Raw genomic sequence first — 21881 nt, 5'->3', positions numbered from 1 at the left:
ACATTACATTATCTGGTTTTAACCTCGCCTGTCCTTACCTCCCACAGGCCCCAGGCTGCATCACTACCAGTCCCTGAAATGACCAAAACCAAAGATAAAGAAGGTAAAGGGAGTTTACAGTAGAGCATGTTGTGTGTAAGCTGTGATCTCTGACACCCTAAGGCCCTTGTGGTTATCTTTGCAGTGTATCATATGAACCACTATTGCAACATCGGCTATGATTCCTATCTGTTTATTGGCATCCCATCAGCAGGTTTCTATTACCCCTCAAGCCACTGTTCTTGCTGTATATGTGATATAATGTAATACACTTTGAATTACACACACACACACAACACGACAGCTATTACAGTGGGGAGCAGTGAGGATTATAATGCCAATAAACAGTTTTCAAAAGAATTAACTGTCCAAATTGTTGGAACAATCACACTGAAAATATGTAGTACGTACATTTGCAAAGGTGGTTTTACATTAACATCGTAAAGTTTTAAAGGTAAAAAATAATGATGTTGTGTGTGTGTTACCAATTACCAGCAGAAGCAGGGGAGTATGTGGTGTTACTGGCAGACAAGAAGTTGCTGGAGCTGCCGCTAGAGGCCTTGTCCATCCTGCAGGAGGAAGGCCTGAGTTCTGTGTCACGAGACTTCTCCCTCCAGCTTCTCCACAGTCGCCTGAACAGAGAAGAACCAGAGAAAGGTACCAGACACGCACATGCAGACACATTTTGAGAAATGTTTGCAAGCCCTGCCATGGGATTCCTATCCATTCCCAGGAACATGCAACTTTGAGAACAACATACCATAGAGCAGGTGATCCAGTAGATTCTAAGTATGCCGGCTTATTCATGTAATTTTATATTTCTGCTGTTGGGTTTTATGCAATCCAGTGAACCATTTCATATATTTGTGCTCAGGAACACAGAATGTCAGCTAACTACAGGAAATGCCAGTCACTGTAAAGTTGTAAATTAGGCATTTGTTAGCTGAGAGCTTGAGGAAAATCATTGACATTGTCTGTTAAATTGCATTCTGTGAAATCTAGTTATCACTGTAAACAAAAGGCACGACTGATGCAGTATTTTATGTAACGGCGCTATTATTGGAAACCTGTTAGAATATGGAAGTGCAAATGACTTGACTGGCTGGCAGACACATCAATTCAGACTAGGTCTGAAGACCATCAGGAGAATTCATTCAGTTCTGTTATGACTGCTCTAATTAAACAGGAATCTTCTTTGAATTGTTACAGCACTAATACTTTTTTGCCCAAAGAATGATTCATCAAGTCCTGTGAATCACTCATTTCCCTCGTTAATTTCTAAGAAACTATTTGTCTAATCTAAGACCTTTGCTTTATTATAGTGTAATCACTAACTTGCTCATTTATATTTTGTTGGAATCATTAAGTAATATTAAGTAGCAATAAATACAATTCTCACAAGTCCTTCAAAAGTTGGTTTCTGCTTGTTATTGCTATTGGAATATAATGTGATGTAGACAGTGACAGGTAAAGTAAAAAACAGAAAAAAGAAACAACAAGATATGACTTATTGTGGAAGAAGTCCTTTGAATGGGCCAGGACTAAATTTAAAGTTTTTAATGTGTCTCACCCCAAAGTCATAGATACTGTAGGAAACAACAGGTTGCTTGATGGGAGAAATAAGACTATGCAGTATAACTGTCTGATCTATAAAACCGTAAATAATTAGATTTTATACGGTATAAGTGGATGTTTGTCTCATATAATTCCTTATCATATTTTAGTAAGTAATGACTTACACAATAGACTGCATGCAGCCATCCATAGAAATGGAATTTGTTCAAGATAGAAAGGTCATTTCACATCCTGCTGGCATGCAGAAGTTCATGCGGACATCCGTGAAGACCACGGCCTGCTTCGCTAAAGTGGATGTCCATTAACAGTGGCCATTTCGCTGTGCCTGCTAGAGCAATTTAGAGTCAGGACTGTAGATGTGATTGTCCAGGAGTAATACAGTATATGTAGGTGGTGGCTGAGGGTAACTGTTGGCTGAGCACATTCAGAAATGACCATAGTTGTTAAAGCTGCGGGCATAAAGAACAAAGTGTGGGTAACATTACACTCCCTGCTTTTTGAGATGCTGTAGACTAACACTGTTGGCCCTGCTGAAATTCTCTTTGGTGTAATTTCATCCTAAATGCTGCCCAAAACATTTCACAACTTTAAAGAAAAACAAAACAAAACAAAAAAACTCTAAAACTCTAAAACTCTCAAATAAAATATCTATTTTTGATCACGCATAAATTGGTCATGACAGTTGGAAAGCTGTTCTTCACCACATGAGTCAAGCCAGTATCACTACTCAGCTTATCTAATTTTCTGCCCATTTAGTCTCCCTTTGTTACTGTCTAATGCAATAATTGTTCCTGTAAACTATAAACTATGGTGAACAGTGTTTTGTTGGCGCTGGAAACAAACAAGGAACTTTTTGATGAACAGTATCGGATTAAAAATCAGTTTAAAAGAAACAGCTTCTGAAGTATTAGGTGTTGGGTAAAAAGAAAAGTTATATTAAGTGATATCATCTACCACATAATGTCCTTGTCCCGTCTCTTTGTATTTCATTTTGGAGGCCTACTATGACAGCTAAATACCAAGAAATAAATCCAGTTATTTTTTGGCAATGATGCTTCATTTCTTAGGGGGATTCTGCACATTAATATTTTGAAAATAAAGGAAAAAAGGGGTAGATAGGGCACCGAATCGGATGCTGCAGACACCTTTAACTTTTTTAAAGGTTGAATCATTTGCATAACTTGAATGAATGTTCAAAGGTTACCGTTAAACTAGCGTATATGTGACACTTGCATATGCCACAGACAGGAACTACAAGAACATGTATTTCCTAATACATCTTTCAGTGCCTGGATCAAATACATGGGTGATGATGAAACTGGAAAAAATATGTTGGGTGTTTTTTTGCTGGACCATCATTACCATAATTTTGACAACTACAGTTTACCATTGTGTCAAGAAGATATAGTGCCTGAAACCACTTTTGAAAGGGCTATTTGTTATTCTGTGCAGTACTTTGCATGAAGTATGCACAGGACAAATTAGCACAAACTATAAAAAGACTGCCTTCAGGTGGGAAATGTTTGCCTCTGTATGAATGTCTGTTCTTACTGCCTTGACTTGTGTGTGTCTCAGAGAGTTGCTGAGTGATAAGACATAAACTGTGATTCAAACTGCACAGGCTCAATGGAAGATTTAACATTTGCAGACCTTTCCTTTTAAGAAGTAGAGTGATGCAGAGTTTTACATATTAGCAAATATTTTATTAGTTATATTTAATATTAATAGTGAGAAAAAACGTTTTATCATCTTGAGTCATTAACTTAATTTCAGACTTTGTGTTTTTAAAAATCCTAATCTTGATGACACTCCGAGTATACATTGGGCTGTGACCTTTGCTGCCTGCCTCCTTTTGGAGTTCTCCCTCCTGATTGGATAAAGTGGGAACAGGATACCAGAGAAAATATTCTGTTTGCTGCAAAAAGGAGGAACTGTGGCACCCATGTCACTGACTGAACACTATATCAGTGAAGGCTGTCGGAATGTAGAGCTATTTAAAAATTATTTTAACAAAAAATATAGCTTACAGCAACTTTAAGTCGATGTTTTTTACTTTTTTAGTGTTAAGTTTGCCCTTGTGTTGTTAGAGATTGATACTAGTAGCAAGCTACCTGGACCATTCAAAACAGATCAAACACTGTTCCTGATTTTGATTGATCTTACTGAAGTAACTTTTCATGAAGTGTCAGACTAGTGGAAGTTTAGATCTGCTACTGCTGGTCTGTAACATCTCAGATGATCAGAATTCATTTTCATTCATCCTCAGGAACCTTAAATGTCTATTGAATTTCAAACCATGTATTAGTTCTATTGCGTTACATTCCTTTGGCAGACACTTTTATCTAAAGGCAGTTATAATGAGTGCTTTCTAACTCAATGGAAACAAGAGCTGGATGGCATCATAAATAAACAATAAAAAAGTATTTGGTGTACGTGTACAAGTGCTTAGGGTTTTTCTTCATTAAATGAAATGATACACAAGTTCATGCTGGGGTCTGTTGTTGAAAAGTTTGTGGTGAGTGTTGGACTGATGGGCCAACAAATGGACGAATGCACTGCTGCTGGTATAGCTTCTAATCCAAAAAAAAGTTTGATTACTACCTTAGAGTCCCTGCAATTAGGGGTCAACCAAATCCAATGGGGGTTTGAATCCAATTAATCTGGTAATTAAATTGATCATCAATGCTTAATCAATAGTCAGTGCTTCCAGTTGCAGAGGATAAGATGCTGCAGCCATGAGGTAACTTATTTAGAACAGTTCTTCAGTTTCAGTCACCAATAAATGTCATTGACGTTGCAGATACTGAGACTTTTTGTTTCTTTTCCCAGTCCAAATGCTGTGTAATCTACCCTGCAGACAAGTGTATGTATTAATTCTGCTTCCTGTTTGTGGCAGTTGAAAGTGACAACAAAAAGGAGACCAAAGGTGGCAAAGGAACTAAGGGGAAGGGAGATCAAAGCCAAGCCATCAAAGTGGTGAGTTCAGTAAATTAATCTGGGCCTGCCAGATACAGACAGCAATATTACTTTTACCTGCTGTCAGCACTGGCAATAATTTAAGTTCCTCTCGCCTCCCTTTTAAGTGTGGTTTTTCAATCAATTACATAATGTGTTTCCATAAAGATCCTATTTTGAGCGTCTGAGCATTTATCTTCTTTCATGCACCACTTCTATTTTTTCCACCAGCCCCTTCCTCTTTGCTTCCATTTATTTTGCTCTGTCTCCTCTGTCTTAAACTCCCCTCTCACATTCTCTCTTGCAAATGTATATGGGCTAGAGACAATATGTGTATGTGAGTGTGTATATATACACATTTTATATTTGTAAGTACTGTTTAAAGTTGTAATAACTTTAATTTATTTACCCAGATACCTGCAAATCGTGTGCTGCCTTCTTACACATCCCCAGTGGACACACGTAACTTCAAATGTATCTTTTTTTGTCTTTCTTCAGTTTGTTAAGGTGTTTGTCTTTATATATAAATGTGAACATATATATGTATGTCAGTCTTTTTCATAGATAATTATTCTTAACATACCTCAACAGATATTGTTGACCCTCACAATGAAGGCGTTTTTGGTAAGTAAATGTAATCGATTAAATATAAATAGAGAGAGACCTAATACATTACATAATAAACTAATATATTAGAGTGGTCTCTAAGGGTGGAAAGGTACTGCACTATGGCAGAAAGAATTGCTTGTTAATAATCAGTTACAGTACTGTGTAGCTAAAGCTGTTTTTATTTTAAGTTCTGTTTGGGTGGTGTGTCGTGGAGTATAGGAGTGCTGGGAGTGCTTTACTGATTAATGTTGTCTTTAGATTGTATTGCAGTGGCTGGCTCTGCATGTCTCAGCTCTTAGCCCTTTAAAGCATCCTTCTCTCTTGTACATTATACTGTTTTACAAAATCTCTACCTTTGTATGAGTCACATTCCAGCTCCCAGTTAGTGTCACAACTTGAGCAAGTTTCATAATATTTCTGTGTTGTTGTCTATGTCGTGCAGGGGGGACCAGTCTGAGCACGAGGATGAAGGAGACTTTGGAAACCCACAGCCAGAATTTTACCCATCTGTGGGAGGGCTTCATGGGAAGCAAACAAATGCCCAGGTTAGAACCTTTAAGTAGAGCAATGCAATGCAGCACACTATGTTTGGTCTTTACACTGAGCATGCTGAGAACCAACTGTATTTGTTACATTGCAAAATGCCTGATCATTTCTACACCTCTAACTCTTCCCCAAATATGTATCCAGCCTGTCAGAGACGGAGCAGCTGCTGTGCAGATGCAGTGCGTTCATTTACCTGGGGATGGAGCGCTTCATGGCAAACATTCCACCTGCCAAACTAGCAGCCCTTAATCTGTCTGGTACTGTACACCCATACACTTTTAAAATATTAGAAATCAGCATTAAAAAGTCACAGTGTTCTGAAAACATCCATCTATAAGACTGAGCAGAACTGGATATACAGGTCTGTTGCATGCTTTGTTTCGATTTGTCCAGACATAACACCAGAAACACAGACAACTATCATTAATGTGAAACAAACGCATAATGTGTCCATCATCCAGTCTGCTGTCTGTTGGCAGCTGAAAGCAAATAAAATGTCAGTTAGGGTTTTCAGTAAAAAAAGCCAATTGTAACCATCACCATGTCATATAAATGTCACAAAATGATGTGAATGATAGAGCAGAAGTCTGTCACTAAATGTCTTGAGCATTTGGTGTCCTAGTAATGTACCAGATATTATTAAATCACACAGTGTCTTGAGTCATTTTCAATAAATTAGGAGGTAAAATACTGTAATGAATGAATGATTGAAATCTGGAGCAGAGCTGTTTGCGCATTATGTAAGCAGTAAATGGAGCAGTACGCTTAATCTCTTCAAACACATCAATCTTTCATTCTGAGTGGGTATATATAGAACTATCCCTGTTCTGCAGTGCGAAATCAATGAGGTTTTACTATCAGATCCCTGCTATAATATTTCCACAACTTCACCCAGTGCCTGTAAATATAATTTAACTAAGAAAATCTAATAAGGATTACTGGGGAATACTGTATTCATATCCTTGTCGCTGAGTGCCATTCACTGATTATGGCACATTTTCCCTCCCTTGGTACTCTTTAAATAAATAAAAATCTACCCCAAACCTTTCAGCTCTTCACCCCTTAAAAGATATTTCACAAAACAAATATGGCTTCATCTCCATGGCTTCTGTCCCCTCTTTCACTGGCAAACAAAGGTGGTCTGAGGATGGGTGGACTTTATCCAGTGTGATTGACAGAGTGTCAGGTTGGCCTTGCGCATCGCCCCAGGCCAGACATATGTGCCACCCGCTAGCCTGGCATTACTGCTGCTAACTATAGTGTGACTGACATCATGGTCTCAATTCCAGCTGTTACTTCATAACACACCAGATCGTTTCTACCTAATTGGCCATCGGGAAATGATTAGGTGATGGCAGATTTGTGTTTCTCAGAAGAAAAAAAAGGTGTCATGCGGTACATGCTGCGCCATCTGCACTTATATCTTATCTGGGAACTGTGTTAATTTATCACTGCATCTTTATCTTGTTTAGTGTAATAAAATTACATCCTAACATGGCTCTTTGAGGGACAAAGCTCAATAACTGTAACCCTGCCGTGACAGTGAGACTCACATCAGAGTAGACCTGGCCCCAGGCGGCTGCATAGCAAGGGGAAGGGGGAGGGCAGCAGTGTCTTGCTTCAGACGCAGACATGATTGTCACTGTATCAGAAGTCAGCCCAAATAGCTGCAAGGCACTGCCTATCCTTGCTGCAATAGAGAAAGATGGTAGATGACCTCGCTGACACACACCTGGTCTCAGACACAAGAAGCATTTTTTTCCCTACACCTACAGGTTTAGCTAAAGTGCTTGTACAGTAAATACCTGTTTTGTGTTATAGAACATCGATGGATTGTGTTGAACTAATAGTGTTTCTGCCTGTTTGGCCTTGTGGCATGAGTGACTGTTGCAATATTCTAAAGTGTTTTTCATCAGTTTATTTCTTGTTCTTGTGTAAAGTACGCTGAGCTTCATCTGATCTGGTGAAGGCTAAATGTCATGTTTTAGTTAATAAATTAGTTACATAGCATATATATCTGTCTATAGAGTAGCATAGATATATATGATATATGTAGCACCTCTTTCATCTGCCTGAAATGAATAATATAAATAAATAAAGTGGCAGAAAAGGCCAAAGGCTCCCACTATTATTCAAGATAAATTCAATCATTTAACCGTATATATATATATATATATATATATATATATATATATATTATACACAACTCAACTCAACTTATTATGTACTTATTTATAAAGTTCAAACACAACACAGCTGATGCAGATATGGCTTCTTTCATTAGTCTTCCTGAGTGGCAGTAACATAATAATTGGGTTTTTTGTCCATATTTTAAGATAAATGGGTATCTAATACTGTAAATACATAAAAGTAGCGCCTTGTCATTTTAACCAGCATTTAAATAAATAATTGTTACCAGCTACAGCTTTTTTCTCAGAACTAGACCTCCTGGGAAATGATCTTGAAAGAATACAACAAAAATACATTGTGGAAGAAAAGTTAGCCTGAAAGTGTTGCAGGACTATATACTGTTGCTAATGCAAAAATAGAATCGTTATCATTATGGAAAGCACTTTTGATATTTTTTCATCACAACTTTTTAACAATATTGTTTCTTTTACTTTTCTTTTTCATTCTTCCCGTACACACACTGGCCTTTACCGCCTCCTGTATCACTTAACATTCAGGACACACGAGAACAACTCTTCAGTTCAGGCAGAACCATACCGTAATCCACAAAAATACGGCTGTGTAGGTCGTCTGTGCAAGCAGCTTATTGCGACCCATATTTATGTTTATTGGCGACCTGTGGTGGCTGCAGTGATTATCACACGAGCAAAGCGAGGGAGTCAGGCAGGGTAGTATGAAGGGAGGAGCAGGAGGAGGATCGGGGTGGATATACAGTATACGATATATACCCTCAAACACACATGTTTATTATTGTTACCATGACAACAGTTCTGGCACACCTGTCTTTGGTCATTGACAAACAACCAATTCTGGCATTTAGGTATTAGGATGTGTTGGGCAGGACATGAGGGACATCCTCAAGCCTGTGGTTAATGCTTCATTTGGAAATGTATATGAAAAAGTCAAAGAGGCACAGGTGCAAGCAGAGTGCGTTTCTGCATTAAGAAAGAACGTGACCAGACATGATATGACAGGCCACTGAGGCACCTAGTACTGTGTGTGTGTGTGTGTGTGTGTTTTGTTTGTGAAGAGTTAAATGTACTATATACACTTTTTACACAGCGGATAGTGAATAGTTGTCTTTCTGTGGGAGAGCTTTATTTATTCTCTTGCCAGATAATGATAATGGTGTTTGTTCTCCTCAGAGTGTCGCGTCGCTCTGCTGTTTGACCTGGTCCAGAACAATGCCAGTGTCCTCCGCCAATCAAACTTTGACATGCACAAGAGGTAACAAAATATCTTTACTCAATGAAGCTTTAACTGCATTTCTTCCCATTTACATCTGTCTTCCTTTTTATCTTCATAATGTCTTTTACCTGGTTTACTTACAATAGTTCCAATTGATGTTTTTTGTACTTGGCAGTATTTCAGCTTTTTGGTTGTAACAGTTCATAGAAACAGGGCTTCCCCTCCCTCTGTCTCTCACAATCTCACTATTTCTCCTCTCTCCAGTGCAGGACAGTTTGCCCTGGAGAAACCCCTTGAGACTGCTCTGCTGCTGAGTTTGTGTGGTGTCAGCTGTATTGTCCTCAACCAGTGGCACAACAGCCTTCAACAGAACACACACAATATGGCCAGGGTTCTAGACGGTAGGCTTTGGACATACAATAATGCCTTTTCATTTCTTTACTGTCAACCTAACACATTGTCATTTAGCCGCTTTAAAGAATTGCTTTGTTGCTGTGGCCATTATTAGCAGTTGCAGTCATACAATATGTGTGTGTCACCATGTGTTGCAGATCTACTGAGGGTCAGACAGACCTCCGGTCAGACCATCCATGCCCTGAGGAGAGGGGACAGTTCAGAGATACCACATCACAAGGATACAGAATCATATGGTACTGTATATCCTACAAGCTACCTCATTTAGCCTCACATTTGCATTTTCATTTACTGTAAATACATCCAAGTCCATGTGTTTTTTTTCATGGGTGCATCACAGACACCCACACATCTCTCTTTCTCTATACACAAGGCTTGGGTTTCTTTCCAAAGACAGAAAAAATAATAAAGCAGGATAATTCAAATTATGAATCCAACTAAGCTGGATTTCAATATAACCCTCAGATATAATTATTGCTTTCTCTGGTTTTCATCTGCAGATCAAGTTCTCCTCACTGACTCAAAGGAACATGATGTTCACCACAAAACAACTCCAACACCATCAGCCTTCAACTGCGTTCTTTATGGCCTCCCTAACTTAATTGTTACATAATGTACTGCATGTCCTCAATATCACCTCGCCTATATTTCAGTTCAAGATGATTAAAGCCATACGTGTCAGCCAACTAAAGCTACTGGAGTATGAGGGGGTTAAACATTTCATTAAAGATGATCCTTAATTCATGCCTTACATTTTCCAACCCATTCCAGCTTTATGAGAATACTGATTTAATACTTGATATTTTTTATATTGTTTTTACCGTACACAGCAGACGTTAAGATACAATACGCACTGTGCCTGGCTCCATAAAATAAAGCTACAGCCAAGGCTCTCGGAGAGGGGAGCTTACAGTGACTCACTCTATACATGTCTTGTATTATTAAAATAGCAATGTTACTGCTAACATTGTGCTCACAAGTTGTACCTCTGGGATCTCTGCCTCACAGATAACACTCAATATATTGAGTGTTCAGAGTGTGCTGTCCACATCAGTCACCATGATTACCAATATTTCATTGATGCGGGTTAGTATCGGACTTTACCAAATTGAATGTGAGGAATGATTTCCAGCCAGATAAACACTTGACAGGACCGGCAGCCCTGCTGTAACAGATATACAATGCTGAGGACTGAGCTGGAAAGCGATGCCTCATGGTTAGGTATGCTTTGAGTTATTGCTTTGTTTTCTTATATCTGTTAGTCAAGCCTTGTTAAATTGTAGCTTTCATGACAATTAAAGCTGATTTAATCTTTTGTTGACAGTTCTGTTGTCTCGTTAAATGTTGACCCCACAATTGAGGCTGCATCTATTGTTTAAAGATCCCCTTCAGACATGTATTAAAACAAACTGTATATACACAACACCTGCTTGGGACAATAATATGTGTCTGATATGTTTTTTTTATTTTATTATTTTTTATTTATGAATATGCTAATTTTGTTCATTTCTATCGTTCCTGCTGGTCACAAGATGTCTCTACTTCACTGTGAAGTCCATTCTCAGTGTCTGTGTACTAGTGGCTTCAACTTTCTACATCACACTTGTGGAAGTGTCATACTTCACCACGACTGACTGTGAAAAACATCCTTCTAGTGTCAAACATACTTCATTGTGCACAGTGATGCTCAAACATCAAATCTTTGATTTTTGAGTGCAGGGGGTCTTTAAACATGCTGTCTCAAACGATGTCAGACCTCTCTGTAGTTTATTCAAATTAAATGTAATCTTGTTTTTGCCAATATTAATTGAGAATGCCTTTATCAGACATTGCAGTGCAAGCTTAATCCGTATATTTGTTGCTGTTTTGCACTAAATGTTAATTTTGTAATTTCCTAAATGGTAAATACACCCCTTAAGAAAAAAACATACTTACTGTAAGAACTGTGTGACCCAAGGCTTTGAATGCTGACCTACTTATTGCAATTCAGTCAGACCTAAAATTAGAACAGACAGTGGAAGTCACTGTTTTGATGCTTTATTCCTCAATAGATTTGCATGTGTAAGTTTACTAAAACACAGATCAGAGATTTTGTTCTGCTTCAGCTGGCTTCTCTCTCTGATTGTTACACACTAAAACACTAGTGTAGCGTTCACTGTAGAAATAAAGGAAAATATTGACATTTTGGGGAAATACTGTTTTTCCACTTTCTTGTGAATAAGTCAGTTAAATCTGCAAGATATATGATGATAAGATATATATAGCTACAGCCAGCAGCCGGGTATCTTAGCTTAGCATTAATATGGGAAAAAAGGATCTGATCTGCCTACTTGCACCCCAGTCTCAGACGGCCTCTCCTTAGCAACATTTGGACTCACACAACAGATTTGAAATGAATCCTCATGTTCCCAATCAGACATTGATGATGAGATTATAGAGCTTCTTCTATGCACAGTGATTGTAGTTCTCCAGCGCTGCTCATAAATGCAGAGAACTGTACTCTAAGAAATGATTGTCTCTGCTCATGTCTGCCTTGCTGATGCTGGGTCAGCTTGTTCTTCAGCTGATGACATTCAGAGCAAGTAGCTTGATGCCCGCTTGTCGTGTTTTCTTTATTCTGATTATATCTGCTGGTGACTGTCTGTCTCAGCAGCTTGTTTGTCTTTTCACCAAGGGACAATTTGGCTTTTCAACCCTCTGGGCAGCCAACAGATGTCGGTCTCAGTTGCTCCCAAAGTTCAACTTACTCACTTACATTTGGATCTTAAATTAAAGATTATGATTGATGTTTAGATATTGTATATGTATAGATATATACAGTATATGCACTGTGTTAAAATGTTCATTGGTGCCTATCTATGATTGTTCTTGCTTTTCAATCGTCAATTATTGAAATAATCAAAATAATCACCCAAAAATTATTTAATGAATTTTTCTGTTGTAAATGAATTGTGTAGTGATGAATAATAGTGGCATGCAGAGCACACCACTACTACTACTACAAAGCATTATTTAACACATTCTTACTGACTTTGTCATGTCCTAAAGGAAGTTCGCCTTCTCATTGCATCTGTTTACACCAAAGAGAAGGAGAACTACAGCCAGAGGATGTTCTTCTGCAGCCTTTGACCTTCGTGTGCACTGTATGTATGTAAGTAGGTCAGAGAGAGCTCCTCACTGTGCAGCAGACTTACCACACACTGGATGCAGCAGAGACAGGAGGAAAGAAGGCAGAGGCCCAGGAGATTATTCACAGACAGAGGTACTACTACATCTTCAGGATAAACCCTGTCAGCAGTAAGCATTGTCACCTCTGTGATTCTGGATGGAGTCTCAATAGGCAAATGTTGGCATACCATCAGTAGGCAATGAACTACAGATGCAGCAATAGTAATAAAGTTTAATACAAAGGAAGCATTTTGATGAAAGGCTCCTGAAGGTTAATCTGTCTGTGCAGGATCATTCAAACCACCTGTTGCTCAGGGTGCAGGGACTGACTCCTCAACTGATTGAGAGCAGCTTGGTGATTCCCTTCTTGGCCAATCAGGATGTGATGGCGGCCATTCTTGAAGGCATAAGAGAGGGGGGAAGCTCACTTTAGCAGACATGGTCAGCCTGAAACTCAGGTCTTCCTTCAAGCTATTGACATTTTTTTGCGGTTTCTCTTGTTTCCCTTACCTACTTTTTACCTTTCTGAAGAAGCAATTTTTCATTATTAAAATACTAGGCAAGAGGAGCTCCCCACTGTGCTTTAACTAACGCTATGTCTCCAGCAGTGGAGAGTGAATACACCAGTATCAGTGAAACTGTAGGGCGCAGGTCTTTTGAAATGTAACAGACTTTGGGTCTGATGATTTTCCATAGCTGACTAGAGATGGCTGAAGTTTCTTTGAGTGCTGGTGTGTGTGTGTGTGTGTGTGTGTGTGTGTGTGCGTGCGTGTGCGCGTGCGTGCGTGCGTGCGGGTGCGCTAGTGCTCGAGTTCAGAGCTCCGCCCCGCTAACGTTAGTCTCCGGCCTTCTTTGAAGACTGACTACAAGATAACTTAGTATGTGTGCCCTCTACACATCAGGGTTTGCGCTGTGCCCTTGTGAATTAGTTTTTGGTAAACATAACGTTATTAACAATGTGCTGAAATAAATGTTTGCCCTTGAACTGATTTAGAATTTATATTTTTTATATATATCTATCTATATCTCATTTTTTCTCAACTCCTTATGATACTCCACATTTACAGCAGAGAAGTCACAAAAGATGTCGCTGAATCACTCCTTTGTCTCTCTATCAGTCCAGAAACCAGAATTAACTCAGTCCACATTCAAGTAAACCGATGCATCAAAGGCTGAAACTGAAAATGTGTGGAATCTCCACAGTAAAAACACAAGTGCCTAATCACTTATTATATCTGTCCTCAATTATTTATTGGTTGACCAATCAATGAACTCACCCAATCATCCAACTTCAAAACAATGTATGATGTTCAATGCACAAAAAGAAAGAAAACATAGTAATGTATGCTCATTATGGCTCCTGTGAATGTAAGCTTCCTGTTCAATATTCAGCAGATCTATATATTGCTCTGAGCCAGACCAACTCTTCAGAGACTGGCTGGATTAACACATTCTCATAATCCCCTGTGGTTTTGGGGCAAACCAATACATTCCAGGCCTTGTGAAGTAATACAAAATCTCTGACTTAAAGGTCCAGTGTGTGACATTTAGGATAAATGAGTAATCGAATATAAAATTCAAAGGTTTTCATTAGTGTAGGATTACCAGAAAATAGGATTTGTGTTTTTGTTACCTTTTTATCATGGTGTCTTGAACCCCCATGCAACAGTAGCCCAGAACAGAACTAAGGGGGGGAAGGTCCAAGAGGAACACACTTTAAGCAGGTCTATAATTCACAATATTGAATGATTAGAAATTCTCAGAAAGGTGGCTGCAGGTGGGTTACTTTTAATAAATAAGACTGAAACTGTCTAAAAGATTCTGGGTAAGATGTGTTAAGTGTTCAGCATCACTCAATCACTCTCTCACATCTCTGAATAGTCCAAATGGGACTTGAGATGGTGCCGATTCTGAAGACTAAGCAAAACCCCAGTATAGGCAGCAGGAAACGAATGCATCCTGGTCCTTCTTCTTAATTACCATAAACTCTAATTTCTATGTGCTGCATCCTTTCATTTTGCAGGTGACAACTCTCCCATGCATTTCAGTGAAGCAGGGTGAGGGATGCATTGTTTCTAGGTGCATATAGATCCCACACAGAGGTCTGTCTGGATGAATACTGACTGGGAAATACTGACCAAGCGATGGTGTGACTGATCTCTCCCTCAGAGTCTGAGTCTATCTTTAAGTGTGCTTCATGTGTCTTCTCATGTCCACCATCCTCACTTGACTGGGGAATCATTAATCAGGTCTGCCATCCCTAAAGAGGCTGCAGCGAGGATACAGTAGCATCCAATGTGGAAGTCGATTATCAGACCAACATATCTGTTCATTGGAAATCTGTTGGTGATTGAGTACTACTGGTGATACAGTGGGATGTATTGGCTATGCAAAACTACAGCCTCTTAGCATAAAGACTGGAAACTGGGAAACAGCTAGCCTGGCTCTGTCCGAAAGTAACAGAATCCTCCTACCAACCAGCACTTCACACTAACATATCTTTATATCTTGCATGTCAAAGCCATAGCCTGCAACTAAATATTCTGGCACTTTTTGTCTGGATTAGTGAGCTACAGAGGTGTTGGTCGGCGTACTTCAAGGTTTCCAGTCTTAGCTTTTAGCTAAATATTAACAATGTGATGTACAATGTTTACTATGTTGAGTGGACTGACAGGCCAACATTGCAAATCCTTACAATCAAACTGCTCATGTGGCTAAAATTCTTGCCCCACCATATACTCGAGGAAAGCAAGGTGAGAAATGAGATGCACCTGTTGTTTATGCAATGTGCTGCATAATGGGACGGATGCTGCATGTCTGGCACTGGGTGCAAAGGGCAGGGATAGAGTGAAGACACTATATAGTATCTGATATGATGCATCATATTCAATATGTGGAATGCTAATATCTTAGAGTCCTCCATGCATTATCGCTCTAACATCCAATGCTCACAATCCTGCCCACATTTCCCTGTTTCTGGGGTGGTGGTGTCCAGAAAACGATGTGGGCTTCATTGATAACTGGAAGCCTTTTTGGGGAAAACCTGGTCTGATTAGGAGAGACGGCATCCATCCCACTTTGGATGGAGCGGCTCTCTTATCTAGCAACATGGCAAAGTTTATTTCTAAAACCTGACAGTCCAGAGCTGGGACCAGGAAGCAGAGCTGCTGTCTTACACACTTCTCTGCGCTTTTCTTTTAGAACAGTCACCCTAAATTATTTAAAGAAATAAAAACAAGAGGAGTTCAACATAAAAATCTAATAAAAATTAAAACTAACTCCTCAGTAGCACAAAATAAGAGAATGAAATGTGGGCTGTTAAATATCAGGTCTCTGTCCTCTAAAGCTGTTTTAGTGAATGAATTAATATCAGATTATGATATTGATTTACTTTGTCTTACTGAGACCTGGTTGTCCCAGGAGGAGTATGTTAGCCTAAATGAATCCCCCCCCCCCAGTCATATTAATACTCACATTCCTCGAGGCACTGGCCGAGGAGGTGGAGTAGCAGCCATATATGATTCGAGCGTTTTAATGAACCCTAAACCTAAACTAAATTATAATTCATTTGAAAGCCTTGTTCTTAGTCTTTCTCACCCAAACTGGAAAACACTGCAGCCAGTTCTATTTGTTATAGTGTACCACGCTCCTGGACCGTACTCTGATTTTATATCTGAATTCTCAGAGTTTTTTATCAAGTTTAGTCCTTAAATCAGATAAAGTAATTATTGTAGGTGATTTTAATATTCATGTGGATGTTAACAATGACAGCCTTAGTAACGCATTTATATCATTAATAGACTCAACTGGCTTCTGTCAGAGTGTAAATAAACCAACTCATTGTTTTAATCACACTCTTGACCTTGTTCTATCATATGGCATTGATATTGAACATTTAATAGACTTCCCACATAATCCTTTCCTATCTGACCATTATTTAATAACTTTTGAATTTATATTATTAGATTATAAGCCATTAGGCAAAACTTCCTACAGCAGATGTCTATCTGACAGTGCTGTAGCTAAATTTAAGGAGGAGATTCCTTCAGTGTTTAATTCAATGCCATGTCTGAATTTAACAGTCCTATAACAACTTTAGTCCCTCTGAAATTTGTAATCTTGTCGATAGTGCTACAGGCTCACTACGATCAACATTAGACTCTATCGCTCCTATAAAAAGGAAATTATTAAAACATAGGAGACTAGCACCTTGGTATAACCACCAAACCCACCAGTTAAAACAAATAGCTAGGAAATCTGAAAGGAAATGGCGCTCTTCCAAATTATCAGAATATCGCTCAATTTGGCATGATAATCTTAAAACTTATAGAAAGGCCCTCCGTAATGCCAGAGGAGCCTATTACTCAGCAATAATAGAAGAAAATAAGAATAACCCTAGGTTCCTCTTCAGCACTGTAGCCAGGCTGACAGAGAGTCACAGCTCTATTGAGCCACATATCCCCATAAACTTAAGTAGCAATGACTTCATGAGCTTCTTTTATAATAAAATTATTACTATTAGAGAGAAAATTAATCACCAACTGCCATCAACAGTTATCAGTGGCTCTCCAAGTTCAGGGACTTCTGCCAATGTAAACTTAGATATATAGTTAGACTGTTTTTCTGCTATCGATCTTCATCAGTTCACTTCAATCATTTCTTCATCGAAGGCATCGAACTGTCTGTCAGACCCAATCCCAACTAGGGGTTTTAGCCAACTATAGACCAATTTCTAACCTCCCCTTCCTCTCTAAGATTCTGGAGAAAGTAGTCCCCAAAGAGTTGTGTGACTTTCTACATAACAATAGTTTATTTGAGGATTTTCAGTCAGGATTTAGAGTTCATCACAGCACAGAGACAGCTCTGGTTTAAGTTAATAATGACCTTCTGATTGCTTCTGACAATGGACTTGTCTCTGTACTTGTATTATTAGATCTTAGAGCTGCATTTGACACCATTGACCATAATATTCTTTTACAGAGACTTGAGCATCAAATTGGCATTAAAGGAACCGCACTAAGCTGGTTTAAGTCATATTTATCAGATCGCTCGCAGTTTATACATGTTAACGATGAATCTTCAATAAATACTACAGTTAGTCATGGAGTTCCACAAGGTTCTGTACTTGGACCAATACTATTTACTTTATATATGCTCCCTTTAGGCAACATTATTAGGAATCACTCCATTAACTTTTTCTGTTATGCAGATGATACGCAGTTATATCTATCAATCAAGCCCAATGAAATTAATCAATTATATAAATTACAAACATGTCTTAAGGACATAAAATCCTGGATGAGCTGCAATTTTCTGATGTTAAAAAACGAAATTCTTGTTCTTGGCCCGAGAAACCTTAGAGACTCACTGTCTAAAGATATAGTTACTCTAGATGGCATTACCTTGGCCTCTAGCACCACTGTCAGGAATCTTGGAGTTATCTTTGATCAGGATTTGTCTTTTAACTCCCACATAAAGCAAACCTCTAGGACTGCCTTCTTTCATTTACGTAATATTACAAAAATTAGACACATCCTATCACAGACAGATGCAGAAAAACTAATCCATGCATTTGTTACTTCAAGGCTGGATTACTGCAACTCTTTATTATCAGGTTGCCCCAATAAGTCCATTAAAACGCTCCAATTAATTCAGAACGCTGCAGCACGAGTACTGACCGGAACTAGAAAAAGAGATCACATCTCTCCTGTACTAGCTTCTCTGCATTGGCTCCCTGTAAAATGTAGAATAGAATTTAAAATCCTCCTCCTCACCTATAAAGCTCTTCATGGTCAGGCCCCTTCATATCTTAAAGAGCTCATAGTACCCTATTACCCCACTAGAACACTACGTTCTCTGAATGCTGGGCTACTTGTGGTTCCTATAGTCTTTAAAAGTAGAACAGGAGCCAGAGCCTTCAGTTACCAAGCTCCTCTCCTGTGGAACCAGCTTCCAGTTGTGGTTCGGGAGGCAGACACCCTCACCACATTCAAGAGTAGGCTTAAGACATTCCTCTTTGATAAAGCTTATAGTTAGGGCTGGATCAGGTGAGTCCTGAACCATCCCTTAGTTATGCTGCTATAGGCCTAGACTATCCCATTGTGCACTGAGCTCCTCCCTCCCTTCCTCTCTCTTTCTGTACTCATTCATGTTCCATTAATGCATGTTACTAACTTCACTTCTACCCCGGAGTTCTTGTGCTTTCTCGTCTCGCAGGTTCTTATCGATCCTGGTGGAGCCTCCTGCCATGGTCCTGCTAGATTGCCATTGCCAATACTGTTGTTGCTGTGCACCTGTCTATCTGTCTGTGTGTGTCTCACTCACTCACTCACTCACCCCAACTGGTCGAGACAGACGACCACCCACCTAGAGCCGGAGGATCTGTCCTAGGTTTCTGCCTTTTAACAGGCAGTTTTTCCTTGCCCTTGTCGCCAAGTGCTTGCTCATGGTGGTACTGTTGGGTCTCTGTAAATAATGTTTTAAAGAGTTCAGTCTAGACCTGCTCTATTTGAAAAGTGTCCTGAGATCACTTCTGTTATGAATTGGCGCAATACAAATAAAATTGAATTGAAATTGAATTCTGGGCACAATGTGCAAATACATTTAGCCTTTTGTTAATTCTGGTGTGATTGCACCCCAGTTTGTTTTAAATGATTTCTTTCCATAGGTGGACTTTCCCCACCATCACCCACCCTTTCAACCATGCCACCCAGTCCATGTAAGGCATGTGGACACTGGACATTGCATTTAACTGCGGCAAGTATTGCTTCATGGCTGTGACACAGCCATTCTGACAGCAAGGTTGATGAAGTATCCATAAAACCTCTGCTTCTTTATTCAAGGCCTGGCCGTTTACCTGCTAATCATGGATGCCCAGACAAAGCTGTGATTTATGGTAATTCTTTATTTGACAGCCACCTTTCCTTGGCAAAGGTTGGGGATTTGTTGTTTTTCATACTCGAGTCGTCATAAAAGTCACTCATTGTTGTTCTGTTTGGCCTTGCAAACACATGCTTTTTCAAGAGTTAACATTACAGCCAAACCATAGGCCTACATCCTCTAACCATTAAAATCACTAACTGGCTTGTTGCCCTGCAAGGGAAATGACTATCATGTGTTTTGGGGTTGATATCTGGAAAATTAAATATGTGGAAAAAAAGAGAGAGAGAGACCAGCCTTGTGGAAGGGGTGTGTCTTAACTATAATTACGCATTGATTTTATTTTATTACTTTTTTCTGCTAATAAAAGTGCAAAAGCCAAGTGGTTTGATATTTGCAAAGTTAACCCTACATGGAAATGATATTTAAAGCCCACACACATAGTTTACAAAGCATACCACAGATCCTAGGCTTTATGTAAGATTCTTTACAATCATAGGGGTTTGTCAGCTGTGAACAAAAACAAGCAGCACAAACGACATCACGGCTTCTCAGATGTTCCGGTGTCATCATTATCGGATTACCACAGCTTTGCTCACCAGCGTTCTCCATTTTTATTGGTTTGAGGTGAAGCATAGAGCATGCAGTAGGTCAAGTTGACTGAGAGGGAATTTTAAGAGTGCCCTCTGCTGGACCACTAGGCAAACGCAGTGTCGCGCTTGTAGACCATAAATTCTGAATTCAAACAGGTTATTACCGTTTGAATATTTCTATTTTTTTCACACATTTTGAACAAAAGTTTACATTTAAAAAAAAGTGAGGCCCTATTGTACCTGTATCGATTCTCACAGCTTTATCCAATGATTAAATGTCAGTGGATAAAGCTGACAGTGGCTGACTGAACTTTAAATGTTTCACAACTGTGTTTCCCAGTAAATTCTGCCACTAGATACAATCTGTTTTTAATTCAACCAGAAATCACCATTTATTTTGAACTGGTATGATTGTGAAATAATCATACAGGGTAGGTTGAATGTAGTTTTTCTGCTTTCACTGCTCTTTTAGATAAAAAGGATTGTAACTCATTCACTTCAGAAAGTAAACTGTTGCTGATATCAATTTCCTTTCCCAAAGGTGGTACAGCTTGAACTGTAACTGAATGTGGAAGAGCTGGAGCTGGAACTTTTTCTGGTATGTACTTTGTCAAATAATCAACATCCATTAGGATTTTGAACAAAACCAATTAAAATATGTCCACATTTTAATGCTAACCTTTTCCATCGTGACACAAAGTAGGTCTAAAAGTTGTAACCAAATTGAAAACAGGGAAGTTAAATAAAATGTCTCCACCAGAAGGGGAAATAACCAGTAATGAGGCATAATTTTATTACCAACATTTCCCCTTACAGTTTTATAGCATGACAAGATTTGGGCTCTTCACATTTGGTCTCCATAGTCATAATCACATTATCCATGCTAAAAAATGCAATTAGGTGGTACAATCATATTAGAACAGCAAGGATACTCGCTCCCCCTCTGAATTCACATGGCTTTATTGATTTTTATTTATAATTGAATGTGTTGAGAGATGCTGTGCACAGTAAGCTCTGCTCCTTTATGTCTAAGATCACATGATGAGCCAATCCAGGACCCTGAGCGTTTTACATGCCAGGAAGAGAGAAGTGGATAACCTCATTATTTCACACCTTTGGAAACTCTGAAATTTCCAGAGAAATGTGTTGGCATGACATACAAAGATACAAAGAAAATGTTATTACTGGCAGACAGGATGTAATGGCTTCGTAGATTATTTGCACAGTCTGCAAATAGATTATGTATTTTTGAGGTTAATCAAACTTTCCCACACATATTTCCCTTTGGGGATTAATAAAGGATAACTTAACTTAGATAGCCAGGAAACTAGAGCAATGTCAGCTATGATGGAACTACTGCAACACAATAACATTGAGGTTTGTGTTGTGACTGATTGTTTTTCCATCTCCAGTCAGTTATTCTATTACGACATTATCTTATCACATACGTATTGAATCTGTACAGTTGCTGAGGTGGAATTCCAAATTGCTAGATACGCAAAGAAATGTAATACCCTTACTGACCACAACATTTTACATTTGCACAGATTTGCAGGGCACCAATCAACTAGGTCTGCAATGTAATGTAGTGCAGTCTCTATCTAAGGAATAGAAGGTAGCAATAATTTTGTTCTTTGCATTCCTCCCTCATTTTGTAGTTACAATAAAAGGGCAATAAATTACATAGAAGACTACATTACAATACGTTTTGCAATAGTACTGACT

General features: G+C 38.9%; 1 protein-coding gene across 1 annotated transcript in view; it reads left to right on the top strand.

The window, feature by feature from the left end:
- Window positions 1–10831, top strand: part of LOC127350010 (cilia- and flagella-associated protein 46) — a 52541-nt gene extending 41710 nt beyond the window's left edge. The window contains exons 49-59 of the mRNA XM_051376155.1: window positions 48–103; window positions 535–696; window positions 4511–4590; window positions 4983–5043; window positions 5161–5193; window positions 5621–5723; window positions 5869–5981; window positions 9060–9141; window positions 9367–9503; window positions 9654–9752; window positions 10017–10831. Coding sequence (XP_051232115.1) covers window positions 48–103; window positions 535–696; window positions 4511–4590; window positions 4983–5043; window positions 5161–5193; window positions 5621–5723; window positions 5869–5981; window positions 9060–9141; window positions 9367–9503; window positions 9654–9752; window positions 10017–10129 — 1039 coding nt within the window. The 3' untranslated portion in view covers window positions 10130–10831. The remainder of the gene's footprint in view (window positions 1–47; window positions 104–534; window positions 697–4510; window positions 4591–4982; window positions 5044–5160; window positions 5194–5620; window positions 5724–5868; window positions 5982–9059; window positions 9142–9366; window positions 9504–9653; window positions 9753–10016) is intronic.
- Window positions 10832–21881: the final 11050 nt, after the last annotated feature.

The sequence above is a fragment of the Dicentrarchus labrax genome, unplaced genomic scaffold (assembly GCF_905237075.1).
Source record: "Dicentrarchus labrax unplaced genomic scaffold, dlabrax2021, whole genome shotgun sequence".
NCBI classification, from domain to species: domain Eukaryota; kingdom Metazoa; phylum Chordata; class Actinopteri; family Moronidae; genus Dicentrarchus; species Dicentrarchus labrax.
The sequence above is the reverse complement of the archived record's forward strand: the minus strand, read 5'-3'. Positions and strand labels throughout refer to the sequence as shown.